Below are 13508 nucleotides of genomic sequence, written 5' to 3' on the forward strand. Positions count from 1 at the left end.
TCTAAGATCTGTATTTGATCATGTATATGTTTTTGCTCTTTATTCTTTGTTATAGAGCCAAAAAGATTGGAGAAGTGGTTTACCCATACATCTCCATTTTGGATAGATAATTCTTCTTGTTGTTGTTTGTTTAGTGTTTTCCAATTTTCCCAGAAGTGGTTAGAGTCTATGGATTCTTCAATTGCATTGAGCTGATTTCTGACATGCTGTTCCTTCTTTTTCCGTAGTGTATTTCTGTATTGTTTTAGTGATTCACCATAGTGAAGTTCTCTCCCTCGCTCTTTATAGTTCTCTCCCTCGCTCTTCATAGTTCTCTCCCTCGCTCTTTATAGTTCTCTCCCTCGCTCTTTATAGTTCTCTCTCTCTCTCTCCCTCGCTCTTTATAGTTCTCTCTCTCTCTCCCTCCCTCGCTCTTTATAGTTCTCTCTCTCTCTCCCTCCCTCGCTCTTTATAGTTCTCTCTCTCTCTCCTTCCCTCGCTCTTTATAGTTCTCTCTCTCTCCCTCCCTCGCTCTTTATAGTTCTCTCTCTCTCTCCCTCCCTCGCTCTTTATAGTTCTCTCTCTCTCTCACTCTTTATAGTTCTCTCTCTCTCTCTCTCCCTCGCTCTTTATAGTTCTCTCTCTCTCCCTCGCTCTTTATAGTTCTCTCTCTCTCTCCCTCACTCTTTATAGTTCTCTCTCTCTCTCTCCCTCGCTCTTTATAGTTCTCTCGTTCTCTCCCTCGCTCCGTCTCTTTGTCTAACATTCTCTAACACTTTCTACCCCCCTCCCCCAGCTGGTGCTTCTGATCAGGGAATGCCCTCTGCTGGTGGACGTGGGCGCATTAGAGAAGTGTTACCATGTCATGGACCGGCTATGTGAGCAGTGTGTGAAGTAGCAGGATATGAACGTGGTGCTGGCCATGAAGATGCACTACATTAGCTATGTGCTGCAGAAATGCATGGCCTTTCTTCTGGACTGTGATTTAAAAAAATGTTTTATTTCACCTTTATTTAACCAGGTAGGCTAGTTGAGAACAAGTTCTCATTTGCAACTGCGACCTGGCCAAGATAAAGCGTAGCAATTCGACACATACATCAACACAGAGTTACACATGGAATAAACAAAACATATAGTCAATAATACAGTAGAACAAAAGAAAAGATTGCATTGCTAGCATTCTAACCTGTACCCATCCAATTTAATTATTTCTTTTAACATTTACAGACTAACCATTGGGTACTAATTGTTGTGTTTTATAGTGCTTTATATTGCGTGCATACCTTATGTAAACTGTATCGACAGTTCCCTAGACAATTTCCATGTTTCATTGTCTTTAAAATATATTTTTTTGTAAATCTCTTCTCTCAGCCTGTTGAAGGGGAGGGATGGAGATGGTTTTCCTCAGTACCAGGAGAAGTTCATTAGAGACTGCATCAGGAAGTTTCCCTGCTGTGAAGCCGCACTGCTACAGCAGCAGGTCATGAGCATCGCAACAGTGGAGATCGTGAGTGAACTTCCACTCATTCATCCATTCAAACCTTCCTTTGACTTAGGTCTCATCCCCCAAAATTGTTTTAAACTGCATTGTTGGTTAAGGGCTTGTAAGTAAGCATTTCACTAAGTTCTACCCCTGTTGTATTCGGTGCATGTGACAAACAACACTTGATTTGATTTGGTGTAAGGCTCCTATGGACTCATGTAATTTGTCCCTGCGGAAATGAATCAATTGAAGATGGATTGGATTATGCAAAACATTTTAAATGTGTAATTTGCATATTAAGGAGACCATGTTCATTCTCAATTAATTTAGATTATATTGACAATTGATGTTATTACAAATGCCTTTCTGTATGGCAATGTTCACTCTTCAATGTTTAACATTCCATGTTCCACTGCTTCTCGTCTCCAGGGTAACGACCAGACAGCGTTCTCAGTATTAACCCAGGCTCTCATGGGTAAGATGACCTTCATAGATGCTGATTTCTGCACTACGTGTGGAGAGAGAGGGGCAGAGAAGAGATGTTCCCTCTGCAACATGGTAGGAAAACCACCTCCGAACTCTGATACAGAAGCACGTGGTTTCTCTCATTTGTTTCCCTCTCTATTACTTTGGTTACACTTAATGATTTCAGCCATGAATACGCCATGCTTATATGCTAATAAATGTTTTATTTTACTACTACAGGTGACTTACTGTGGCCTGATTTGTCAGCGACTCCACTGCCCCACCCATAAGATCTGTAGAGGACTGCAGGAGAAGGATACCCCGAGACTGAGGGAGCACTGTGGTAAACTACGCACTCCTATCTGTTGAAAACATATACAATAGGTTTGCTATAGTTATACTACACTGTGCTATGTTGCTCCATACTGGACATGCTTTTTAGACCAGGAATAGGCTTATTCTGAGTGTGGGATACAGGCCACAATAGCCTACTTTACTACTGTAGCTTGTTACATACTTGTAGCTTTCTGATGCCTTCAAAGTTCAGCTTTAGACTGTTTCCCCTCTCTATCCTGGGTCCAGACGAGGAGAGTGACATGGTGAAGGAGACAGCCAGCTTCCTGGCAGAGCTGCGTTTTTAAGGCAGAGGAGCATTGCGTCGTTAGGGTGTCCCAGTCCCTCAGCGCCAGACCAGCTAAACTGTCCCTCCACATCCTCAGAGGGACCACTGTCCTGCCACCAGGAATGAGAAGGACTGCTGGTGTTCTTTTCTACTGGGTAGTTAATTGATTCATTGATGAAATGTTACTGATTGGCCAGAGTTCAGTGAAATTAATAATGAAGTTATATTGAACTGAATTGATTCCATTCACTTGGTGTATGAGGTCTGAATCAATCCCTGATTTAAAGGAGAATGATGAAAATCAGCATTATTACTGATTGGCCAGGATGTCCAGATTGAGAGAAAGGGGAATGATGAAAATCAGCATTATTACTGATTGGCCAGGATGTCCAGATTGAGAGAAAGGGGAGAGTGAGGATGAATGCTTTATTCACCAAGCAGCTGGACTGGAGTTTAAGGAAGGACTGTTACTATGGACCCAATGAGGTCTATTCTGTTTAGAATAGGGGAGACTGAAGTATTCAGGGTGTGTATATGATGCACAATAGCATATTGGGTGCGTTTACACAGGCAGCCCAACTCTGATCTTTTGCCCCCCAAACATATTTTGACCAGTCAGATCAGATCTTTTGCTGAAAATTGGGCAAAAGATAAGAATTGGACTGCCAGTGTAAAAACAGCCATTGAGGTGTAGTTGTATTGGCTCTAATGTGACTTGCTAGTTTGCATGTCTTTTGAGCAAATTCTTTCTTATTTCAAATGTGAGCCTTTAATAATCTTTAACGTCTTAAAATAACAATTTCCTCCCTTACATTTGTAATGTGAAAAATACTTTCATGTATAAATAGGACCACCTGACTGAACAATACGTGTCATTGTTATGGCAGTGGATAAAACACACAATATGTGTTACTCTAAACTTGTGATTTCCTTCTATAACTTGAGACCCATGGATCATCTTACCAGTGATGTATCCATATCAGTCCATGTCACAGATGATCCACGGATGACCCAATGACGATCTGACTTCAATGCTGGACCAACATTTACACCCAATTGAAAATGTAAAACTGGGAACCAAAACAAATGGCAATCACATCAATAAAGAGTGCCTTAATAGTTGTCCTTCACTGTCCATTTTGTTGTTATGGGGACATTCCCATATTTTTGTTTTGCCACTAGATGGCAGCTTTCCCCTTTATTGCCATCCATTGCAATGATTCTAATGACTGGTTATTCAGCTACTGCACTCTGTCGGCAGGGTTCAAAGGGTACTGGAGCATGATGTTTTGGCTGAATCTATAGTTCTATACAATATGCTGTCAGACTTTCTTTGCAGAGAGTGAGCATTCTCTACATAAAACAATGTTCATTCCAATTCTCATAGTGCAGACAGTAACCTTTAATTCATAGTCATGTGTCAGCCAGTCAAGACACAAGGTCTTCATAAACAAATACATCTCCCAATATTTCAATAACTCCATTGTTGACCTGTTTTTGTTAGCGGCCTCCTCTTGGTTGCTATGCCAGAGTGGGTCTTCAACACCATCTATATAATAACTATAGTTCCCCAAGGGCAGGAAAGGAGCACTCATGGACCATCTTCTCACACAAACATCAGATACTTCAGGTAGTTAAGTCCTACGGCCATGCTGTTGAATTCTATAGACCCCTGTCTCCGCTTCCTGTCAGTATTGTTCTCAAGCTTCCACTGCCCAGGGTCCCACGGGAGAACAGACAGTGGCCCCTGCCTCTTATGGCTGCTGCTGGTCATAGTGTATGTGTGTGGTTGCTGCTCATAGTGTGTGTGGCTGCTGCTCATAGTGTTTGTGTGTGTGGCTGCTGCTCATAGTGTGTGGCTGCTGCTCATAGTGTGTGTGGCTGCTGCTCATAGTGTATGTGTGTGGTTGCTGCTCATAGGGGCCAGCTAACTAACGAGCATGGTGCTGTCATGTTGCCTGTCTGAATAGAGCCATAACTGACTCATCCCCCATCCTCCACAACCCCTCTGTTAACTCATCCTCCACAACCCCTCTGTTAACCCATCCTCCACATCCCCTCTGTTAACTCATCCTCCACATCCCCTCTGTTAACTCATCCTCCACATCCCCTCTGTTAACCCACCCTCCACAACCCCTCTGTTAACCCATCCTCCACATCCCCTCTGTTAACCCATCCTCCACATCCCCTCTGTTAACCCATCCTCCACATCCCCTCTGTTAATCCATCCTCCACATCCCCTCTGTTAATCCATCCTCCACATCCTCTCTGTTAACCCATCCTCCACATCCCCTCTGTTAACCCATCCTCCACATCCCCTCTGTTAACCCATCCTCCACATCCCCTCTGTTAACCCATCCTCCACATCCCCTCTGTTAACCCATCCTCCACATCCCCTCTGTTAATCCATCCTCCACATCCCCTCTGTTAACCCATCCTCCACATCCTCTCTGTTAACCCATCCTCCACATCCTCTCTGTTAACCCATCCTCCACATCCCCTCTGTTAACCCATCCTCCACATCCCCTCTGTTAACCCATCCTCCACATCCCCTCTGTTAACCCATCCTCCACATCCCCTCTGTTAACTCATCCTCCACATCCCCTCTGTTAACTCATCCTCCACATCCCCTCCGTTTCCTCATCCCTCACATCCCCACTGTTACCCCCCCCCCTACCATCCCCCTGTTTCCCCCTCTATTATCCCTCTCTCTTCACCTATATGTCATGTCACTCACGGAAGCATAAAAGGATTGATCTCAAATTTCAGTTTTTTGAGATGTATAAATGTGCGAATGCTGCCTGCGTCATGGTATCATATAACTTTGATAGTCCTCTTTTAAGCCCCCAGGTTCCCTCCTCTCAGTTTCCCCTCAGCCTCATCCATTCCCTCCCCTTCTTCCAGACAGTATGACTAACATTGCTTTTTGGAGGTAATAGGAGATTGTTTGGACAGCGGGGCTTTTAAAAAGAAAGAAGAAATAAGATATGAAAAAGAAAAGCTACTTATTTAACAATATGGCATGAGCCTGGACAGTTTTACAGTGGATTTATTTTCACTCTTATCAAAGGAGGGGACATAGCTGAGGAGACGTTGGGTGAATTCATTGTCAGGGCAGGCCTGGGAAAGGAGTGAAAACAGACACTGGTTCTTAGGGGCAAGGAGTCGACAGGATGAATGGGTGGATGGAGGGATGAAGGAGGAGATCTAAACGTTTGTCTTATTCTCTGATTTGGGTAATGCATCATACATCATGTTGGTGAGTTTACCTGAAGCACCTGAACTGCAGAGATGGAGAGATCACTGGATGAGAGAACACATGAGAACTACAGTAATCACTACCTCTGATCCAGGGCATTAGTGCTTTCCGCTAGGAACGCACACTATCGCCCTGGACCAGAGTTATGTACTCACCTGGTCTGACTGCAGGGTCTCCAGCTGAGCTTCCTTGTTAAGACAAATCAATCCGTTCAGAAATTGAATTTTTTTTAAAACTATAAACTTACAAATCATCATGAAATAGAGTATCAAAGGATATGCCACTGGTATGTGGCACTCTTTGATTATCTACATATGATTTGCATACATTCATTCAATAATGAATACATTTACCTGATGGTCAACAAACCAGTAGTATTGCTAGTTTGTTATAAACCTTTATATAGGTGTTGATCATGTTTTGTCCACTGGCCTATCCATAGAGGACAGCAACGTTCATCAAACTATGTTGACAGAAACATCTATTAATTGTCTGTCTATGTGTTGACTCAACTGACTGGCCGCCTATGTACATAGTACTTGGAGGAGTATACAAGCTGTAAAAAAACGCACTGCCCTTTGCTTTTGTGGGCGTAGCTGTGAGTGAAAACGCCTAGGTCATTCAGAAAAAGCATGCACTGCATGCGCACTAAGATGTTGTGGCAAAACAAGAGGCGGGTATATAAGCGACTGAACAATAGGTAAAGTAACATCATAACGACCTAATTCCTCCTTTAGATCGCTGCACATACATTCTCTCACTCTCTACCTACCTGCCTGCCGAGTGCCTACGGGGAGGTGCAGAGATGCTTCTTACCACGAGTGGGTACCAGCTTGCGCTATTTTGCCTTCTGATAAGAAGCTGTCAAGCTGTCAAGAACGGCGCCACGGAAACGTTAAACGCTCAGTTGATCAGCACGGTCCAGGATACACCGAGTAGTAATGTATCAATGAATCAAGCACGCAACGGAGGAAGACGCTTGACCAGCGATGCGAGGAAAGGTGAGTTGCATGTTTATGCACATTCTAAATGGATTAATTCAACAATTCATAGTGGACCAAACAGAATCATTGTATACACTGATCCTGAAGTGTAATTTAGCAAAAGGTCAATATGTATATTGCTAAAGTATTGATTATATAGTATTGGAATTTATATAATTCTGTATATAGGCACATTTTCCACAGACAAAAATGGGAGTTAAATAAACTAAAGTTGAATCATAGACTTGAATGGGAGACTTGAGTGTTTGAATGGGAGAAAAGTTAAAAGTTCAAGCATTTGTAATTGTGTTGGACTTCTTGTTAACTCATGCTGCACATCAGATTACCCTGACCATGCCACAGTTATTGTTGAACTGTCAAAACCAATCTTTAATAAGAGCATTACATGGAATAATCCCAAATGCAACTCCAAAATAAATCAAACACACCTAAAATACTTTCAAGTATTTGCATGTCATTATCATTTGAGCATCGTTTGATTTATATTTTAGTTAGAATTTTTGGGATTACTCAATGTTCTGCCTAAAAGTGTGACAGCAAGATTAGGTTTTGACAATATGTATCTGACAGAAGGTAACAGTCTCTCTCGCTCTGTCACAGAGCAGGGCCAGGCACAGAGCCAGGTGGGCTGCAGAGAGCTGCGCTCCACCAAGTACATCTCAGATGGCCAGTGCACCAGCCTGAACCCGGTCAAGGAGCTGGTTTGTGCCGGGGAGTGTCTTCCCTCCCACCTACTGCCCAACTGGATCGGCTCCGGTCCCGGCTACACCGGAAAGTTCTGGAGCCGGCGGGAGGCCCAGGAGTGGCGTTGCGTCATCGACCGGACCCGGACCCAGCGCATCAGACTGCAGTGTCAGAACGGAAGCTCCAGGACCTATAAGATCACTGTGGTTACTTCCTGCAAGTGTAAACGCTACTCCAGGCAGAACAATGACTCAGGGAATGGGAAGTCAGAGGTGGAGGTCAGGCAGGCCCAGGGGCAGGGCCAGGGCCAGGGCTCCACACTCCAGGGGCCCAAGAGGAGGAAGGGAAAGGAAGGGAAGAATGGACCTTCTGGGCAGGAGGACTGGGCTGAAGAACAGCCTAAAAATGACTGAAAGGAGACTTCTGGTCAGGGGTGCTCTGTACACCTCTGAGGGGATGGAAGGTCTCTCTGTGCCCCCACTTAAGAAACAACTGCAGCACCAACAGACACTCGTTTTGTATAGCTGGAGCCAATGTGTTCGCTATGTTTAAAGTAGCTATATGGAGAAGGCTATGCAATGATTCTTCAGACAGTGCAACTGGTTTGCCAAATATTGACCACTGTGGATGTGTTTGTAAATGTATGTGTTTTTGTATGTGATAGAAGACTAGTTTGATTAGTACAAGAACCACATTAGACAACGTGAGATGAAGTGTTCCTATCAACAGCTGAGTATGTTGTCCAAATAGTCATGTTTATAATAACATAAAATGGCATGGTATGTATATAAATAGTGATTCTATACTCTTTGTGTTACTTTTCAAAGTATACTAGTAAAGAACAAGAAGGCCCTCATACTGTTAAGACTCCCAAATCATCGCTTTCTTGACAACATTTCCAACCCAAACAGATCTTCTTCTTGTCCAACAGACTGAGTGCTCACTTCCCAAAATATACACATTTCACCTCACATGACCAAATAAGCACATGATGCATGGTGGGGGCAAAAACAATTTGTGCATCTCTAATAATGTGATATCAATGAGACGGGCACATATAGTAGTTTCAGAAAATAATATTTAGGTACAAAAGGACCAAGTAAGAGACCTGGAAGGCAAGGCAAATCAAAGTGACAAATTCATGTAAGAAAGAGTCTGATATTAAACTCTTGGTTCAGACCTTTAGGAGACATGGTACCACAACGGTGAATCCAATACAATCCTCTTCTCAGTAATAGATGATCAGTATCTCACCCCCTCCTAGGAGTCTTTACATGTTCAATACCAATGTATCTCAGAGAGCTGATGTCGTGACGAGCCTCCATGAAATACGCAGCCACAGGGTTTCTCTGTACAAGTATCCCGGTATTACTCCTGTGTTCTGATATCCTTGTTTTCAGAGTTAGGCATAGGCCACAAATACACTTGATCAGGTATATCACTTTTTTTTTGTGGAACATGCCTTTAATCCTAATGACCTTGCCCGTAATAAGGTGATTGAACATTGTGCATTTGTTCATAAAGTTACACTAGGTACATCAGCCACATCTATAATTACTTTTAAAAGTATGTAACGGATTACTATGACAATGTAATATATTTTTGTAAGGAGATAGCTAAACTTAATAGAAATAAGCTCATCTTTTTTATATATATATTTGCTACATTCCATGTAATCACTTTCTGGACAAGTTGTGTCTCAAATTATTTGCCTTTGGATAATGAAATAAATATTGTCTACTATGATTAAATCACTGATTTAATATAAAAAAATGACTTTTCTTTAATTATTTGTATAATAACAATTGATTTACTTGTCAATAAATTGTGCTTTAATCATTAGTAGTTAAATGCCTTGAGCATGAGGCCACAGGCAGAGGAGCTATAACTTCACAGCAAACAGGAAGTCAGTAACAACAGAAGCATTAGCCAGTGATGAAATGTTCTATTGAGTGTAATAGAAACTGTACTCTGTGCAGGAATCCTCTCTCCTTCAGGCTACTGGGCATGTTCCAGTCAGGAGCTACATGTTAACATACATGATTGTGTCAGATACACCTTCATTGTAATACCATGAAAGCTATATATTTAGTACTTGCAGTGCAAGTATTACGGGGAAGTTATGTCTTCCTCAAAGAGCATTGGGAACCCTTGATATTCCTAGTTAGGGGATGGCAGCTAGTTTTGGCATTAGGACAGAGTGGTTCTAAATCTGACAGCACCAGAGTGGTGTGTACCATAAGGTGGAAGAAGCATAGGGAAATCATGTCTGTGAATCTCAGAGCAGAGCTTGTGTCATTGACACAATAATACAAGGCTTGTAAAACTTCCTCTCTGTAATTGTCCCTGACAACATATTCTCCTCCTGAGTAGCAGTGATGCTATAGGACTTGTAACTACTACCTTTAATTTGAATTGTAACTACCACAAACACACTATGAAAAAATGCTCTTACAATAAACTCATATTTGCAAAGTCAATCGGATGCCGTTAAAGAATTATAGACATTGTCCGACACTCTGCAATCATATTACTTACTCATTATTTTCCTCTCTCTCTCCCCTCTCTTTCTCTCCCTCTCCCCTCTCTTTCTCTCCCTCTCGCTTTCCCCCCACCCCTCTCTCTCTCCCCTCTCTTTCTCTCCCTCTCACTCTCCCCCCACCCCTCTCTCTCTCCCCTCTCTTTCTCTCCCTCTCGCTCTCCCCCCTCTCTCTCTCCCCTCTCTTTCTCTCCCTCTCACCCCCCCCCTCTCTCTCTCCCCTCTCTTTCTCTCCCTCTCGCTCTCTCCCCCTCTCTCTTTCTCTCGCTCTCCCTCTACCTCTCTTTAATCTTGAAGCATGCAATTTGTAACTTATACCCTCTCATCACATCCTAGCCTGCCAGTGTTTCAATCTCCACACTGCTGGCCCCACCACATCCCCCCTCTCTCTCTCTCTCTCTCTCTCTCTCTCTCTCTCTCTCTCTCGCTGTTCAACCCTGGCTCTGTGTAGGACTGTGAACCATAATTACATGCTTATGGAAGCACTTCTGAAGCTCAGCCTTGTAATCTTGTAATACTTGACTTGTACAGAACTCCACATCCTGTCGTAGTCTGATGTCTCACACTGATAGAACTGCATCGAATACTTTCCCAGGAAGTGTGAGGCACCTTTCTTCTTTCTACCTCCAGAACCTATACCTGAGAAACTAGGGTCATGATCATTAGCGCCTGAAGAAACAAGAACTAAATCAGGGAGGGACTACTTGGACTTCATACTATTCCAATCAAAAACAGTCATTTTCATTTTCCATAAAAAAATTTTTTTGTTTCCTTTTCTATGGTGTGCCCAACTGAACTCAACCAGGTGGTTGATCTGATGACAGGGGGTAGATGGTGACCTTCTCACCCCAGCCGGGTGCTGGGCAGGTGGGGGTCGGAGCTGAACTGAGCGGTGTCCATGTGGTAACGATTCATTATAATGAGGCCCAATTAATTATGACATAATTATCTGCTATTACCAGGCTGGCTGCCAAACCAGAGTGTCATTTAGAGCCAATGCCACTACAAGGCTAATCCTCCCTATCACCAATAGTAGACATGAGGATACATGGGCTAGCAGCTTCCATGATCTGACACTGATCTGACACTGATGGGAAAAATGATCAGTCACAGCAAGCAGCAACACTGCATCAATCCATCTCCTTGCAACCAAACATCGTATCCCTTTTGCACAGCATAGAGCATATTGGTCGTAGTCAAAATAAAATGACTACTTCCGGAATGGCACCCCTGTTTAAAGTATTTAGTGCACAACATTTGGCCAGAGCCTTGTAGATGGACGGCGAGCCGGGCGGTCTCCATGTGTGTTCCGATTCTGAAACCAATAGCCAGGGTGTCAGGGAATGGCTGCTTAATTCTCAGAGAGAGAGAGAGAGGAGTTTAATCTCTGGGATGCACGCCTGATTCTAATTCCTGCAGGATGTTACACAAGGATGTCTTCATCCAGACCGTACAGAATCTGTCCTGCTAGACAAAGACAGCCTGTGATTGGTAGACTACAGCCCAGTGGAGGCCCCTGGGTTTCCGTTTCTAAAAGATCAAATCTTAGAACTGAAATTTCAGTTAGTTTCTGTTTTAGAGTACATTGGTGGAATGTAATGGCAGTTGACCTCATATGTAAATTCAGGAGAAAATCCAGTGTCCAAATTGACTTGAAGCCAGAGCTTAGAAGTGCAGTGTGGATTTAGTTTTCACCCTGTTCTAATGACAGTTTTTAATTATTATTATTATTATTTGTTTACATTATATGACCTGTTTATCCATGCTGTGACAGCTGGCTCTATCCCCATGCCCTCGTCACCCATTTTCTCCCTTCAGTCTGACATCATTGCCTCACTGGGACAACTACTACAATATAACCTTTTGAGAGTCTAGTAGAAGCCCAACACCTAACACTGGGATAATAAAAAATGCACCTAAACAGGTATTTTATTAATGAACATTTTACTGCAGTGGGCTAAATCAGGGTCAAACAGTGTTTCTTGGTAGTCTTTCTACTTGGAAACACAAGTATTACACCTCACACACAAGGTTATGGGCTCACTAAAAAGAAGACATCTGTACCATGTCAGATATAGAGTTGAAATGTATTACGTTTGGAGTTTGTATACAGTACATCACATGTTATACACATCACAGAAGACTGAAATATAAGGAAACCGTTTGACATAGAAACACCAGATTTTTGGCGTTTTAAAAAAAGTTGATTAATTATGAAATGATGAAACATGTTTAAAACATTCCACACATGACGCCACTAGAGAGTGATTTGGAAAGGTTTTTAACATTCATACAGTATATCACTCTGTAGTCAATAGTTCTCAACAGTTTAAATATCAGTGGCCAATACACAACACAGATAGGAAAACGTAGATGAGCAGATAGAACATTTTAGTTAATGAGCGTGCGAACCGGCTGGATATCTACGTGACCGGCACGCACCATCCCAAACAGTCCACAGACAATAGGCTGTGGTGATTAGGCCTACAGGTCGATGATACAATGTAGGCTACCTTTATAATAACCAGTCAATGTTATCATCTCTACTCACTTGTGATATGTTGTATAACAAGCGTGGAACATGTCTAGCAGTAGGAACGCTCTTGAAAATGCTAGCATGATATCTAAACATTAGCAAACTGTGGATGATGCCAAATATGAGGAAAATGCAATGGAGTGGAATGTCGGAGGTGATGGGCAGTGAGCATCGTCAAGAGTTGATATAGGCTAGTGTCAGCCAGGGAAGGAAGTGGATAGTGGGGTTAGTTGACCCTTGAGCCAAAAGGGGTGAGTCGAGCCACCTTTGTTTCTAGGAAACCATACACAAAATATATCATTTGACCAAATATTTAGTGAGGCTTCATACTTTCACGGAGTCTGTGAAGCAAGAAACCACATGGGAAAAGTGGTAAATTAGGTCTAAAAAACAGATTTTCACGAAGTCAAATGAATTTATTGTGTTACAGGTTTCATGATGCTTGTATTTAAACCAAAGTAGATACTTTAAATATTGTTCTATATGCCAATTGGGGTCTCTATAATCTTCAATATGAGGTCCTTAACCTAGCATGAAAGTACATCCCTGTAGCTGTGTGGGCTAATATTGTCATAATGTTTGCCTTGGAGTTAGTTGAGCCAATGGTTGAGCCAATGGTTGAGCCAATGGTTGAGCCAATGGTTGAGCCAATGGTTGAGCCAATGGTTGAGCCAATGGTTGAGCCAATGGTTGAGCCAATGGTTGAGCCAATGCAAGTTGAGCAAATTGAAGTGTTTTCTTCCCAACTGTAATGCAAGGCATTATCATTGAAATATGAGGTAACTACAGGGCCTGGCCTATGTTAAAAGTGTTTTAACCTGTGATTTGGTATTTTTGGTATTGTATTAGGCTCCCCTGTTGCAAAAGCAGCAACTACTCTTCCTGGGCTCCCCACAAAACATGAAACATGACATAATACAGAACATTAAAAGACAGG

General features: G+C 42.6%; 1 protein-coding gene across 1 annotated transcript; it reads left to right on the forward strand.

Moving 5' to 3' along the window:
• The first annotated feature begins 6447 nt into the window (after positions 1-6447).
• Positions 6448-9269, forward strand: LOC110488124 (sclerostin domain-containing protein 1-like). The gene is made up of 3 exons (XM_090227842.1): positions 6448-6809; positions 7413-8803; positions 8855-9269. The coding sequence occupies exons 1-2, from the start codon at positions 6614-6616 to the stop codon at positions 7907-7909; spliced, it is 693 nt and encodes a 230-aa protein (XP_090083968.1). The 5' UTR covers positions 6448-6613; the 3' UTR covers positions 7910-8803; positions 8855-9269.
• Positions 9270-13508: the final 4239 nt, after the last annotated feature.

This window comes from Oncorhynchus mykiss, chromosome 30 (genome assembly GCF_057628025.1).
Source record: "Oncorhynchus mykiss isolate SJ-2025 chromosome 30, ASM5762802v1, whole genome shotgun sequence".
NCBI classification, from domain to species: domain Eukaryota; kingdom Metazoa; phylum Chordata; class Actinopteri; order Salmoniformes; family Salmonidae; genus Oncorhynchus; species Oncorhynchus mykiss.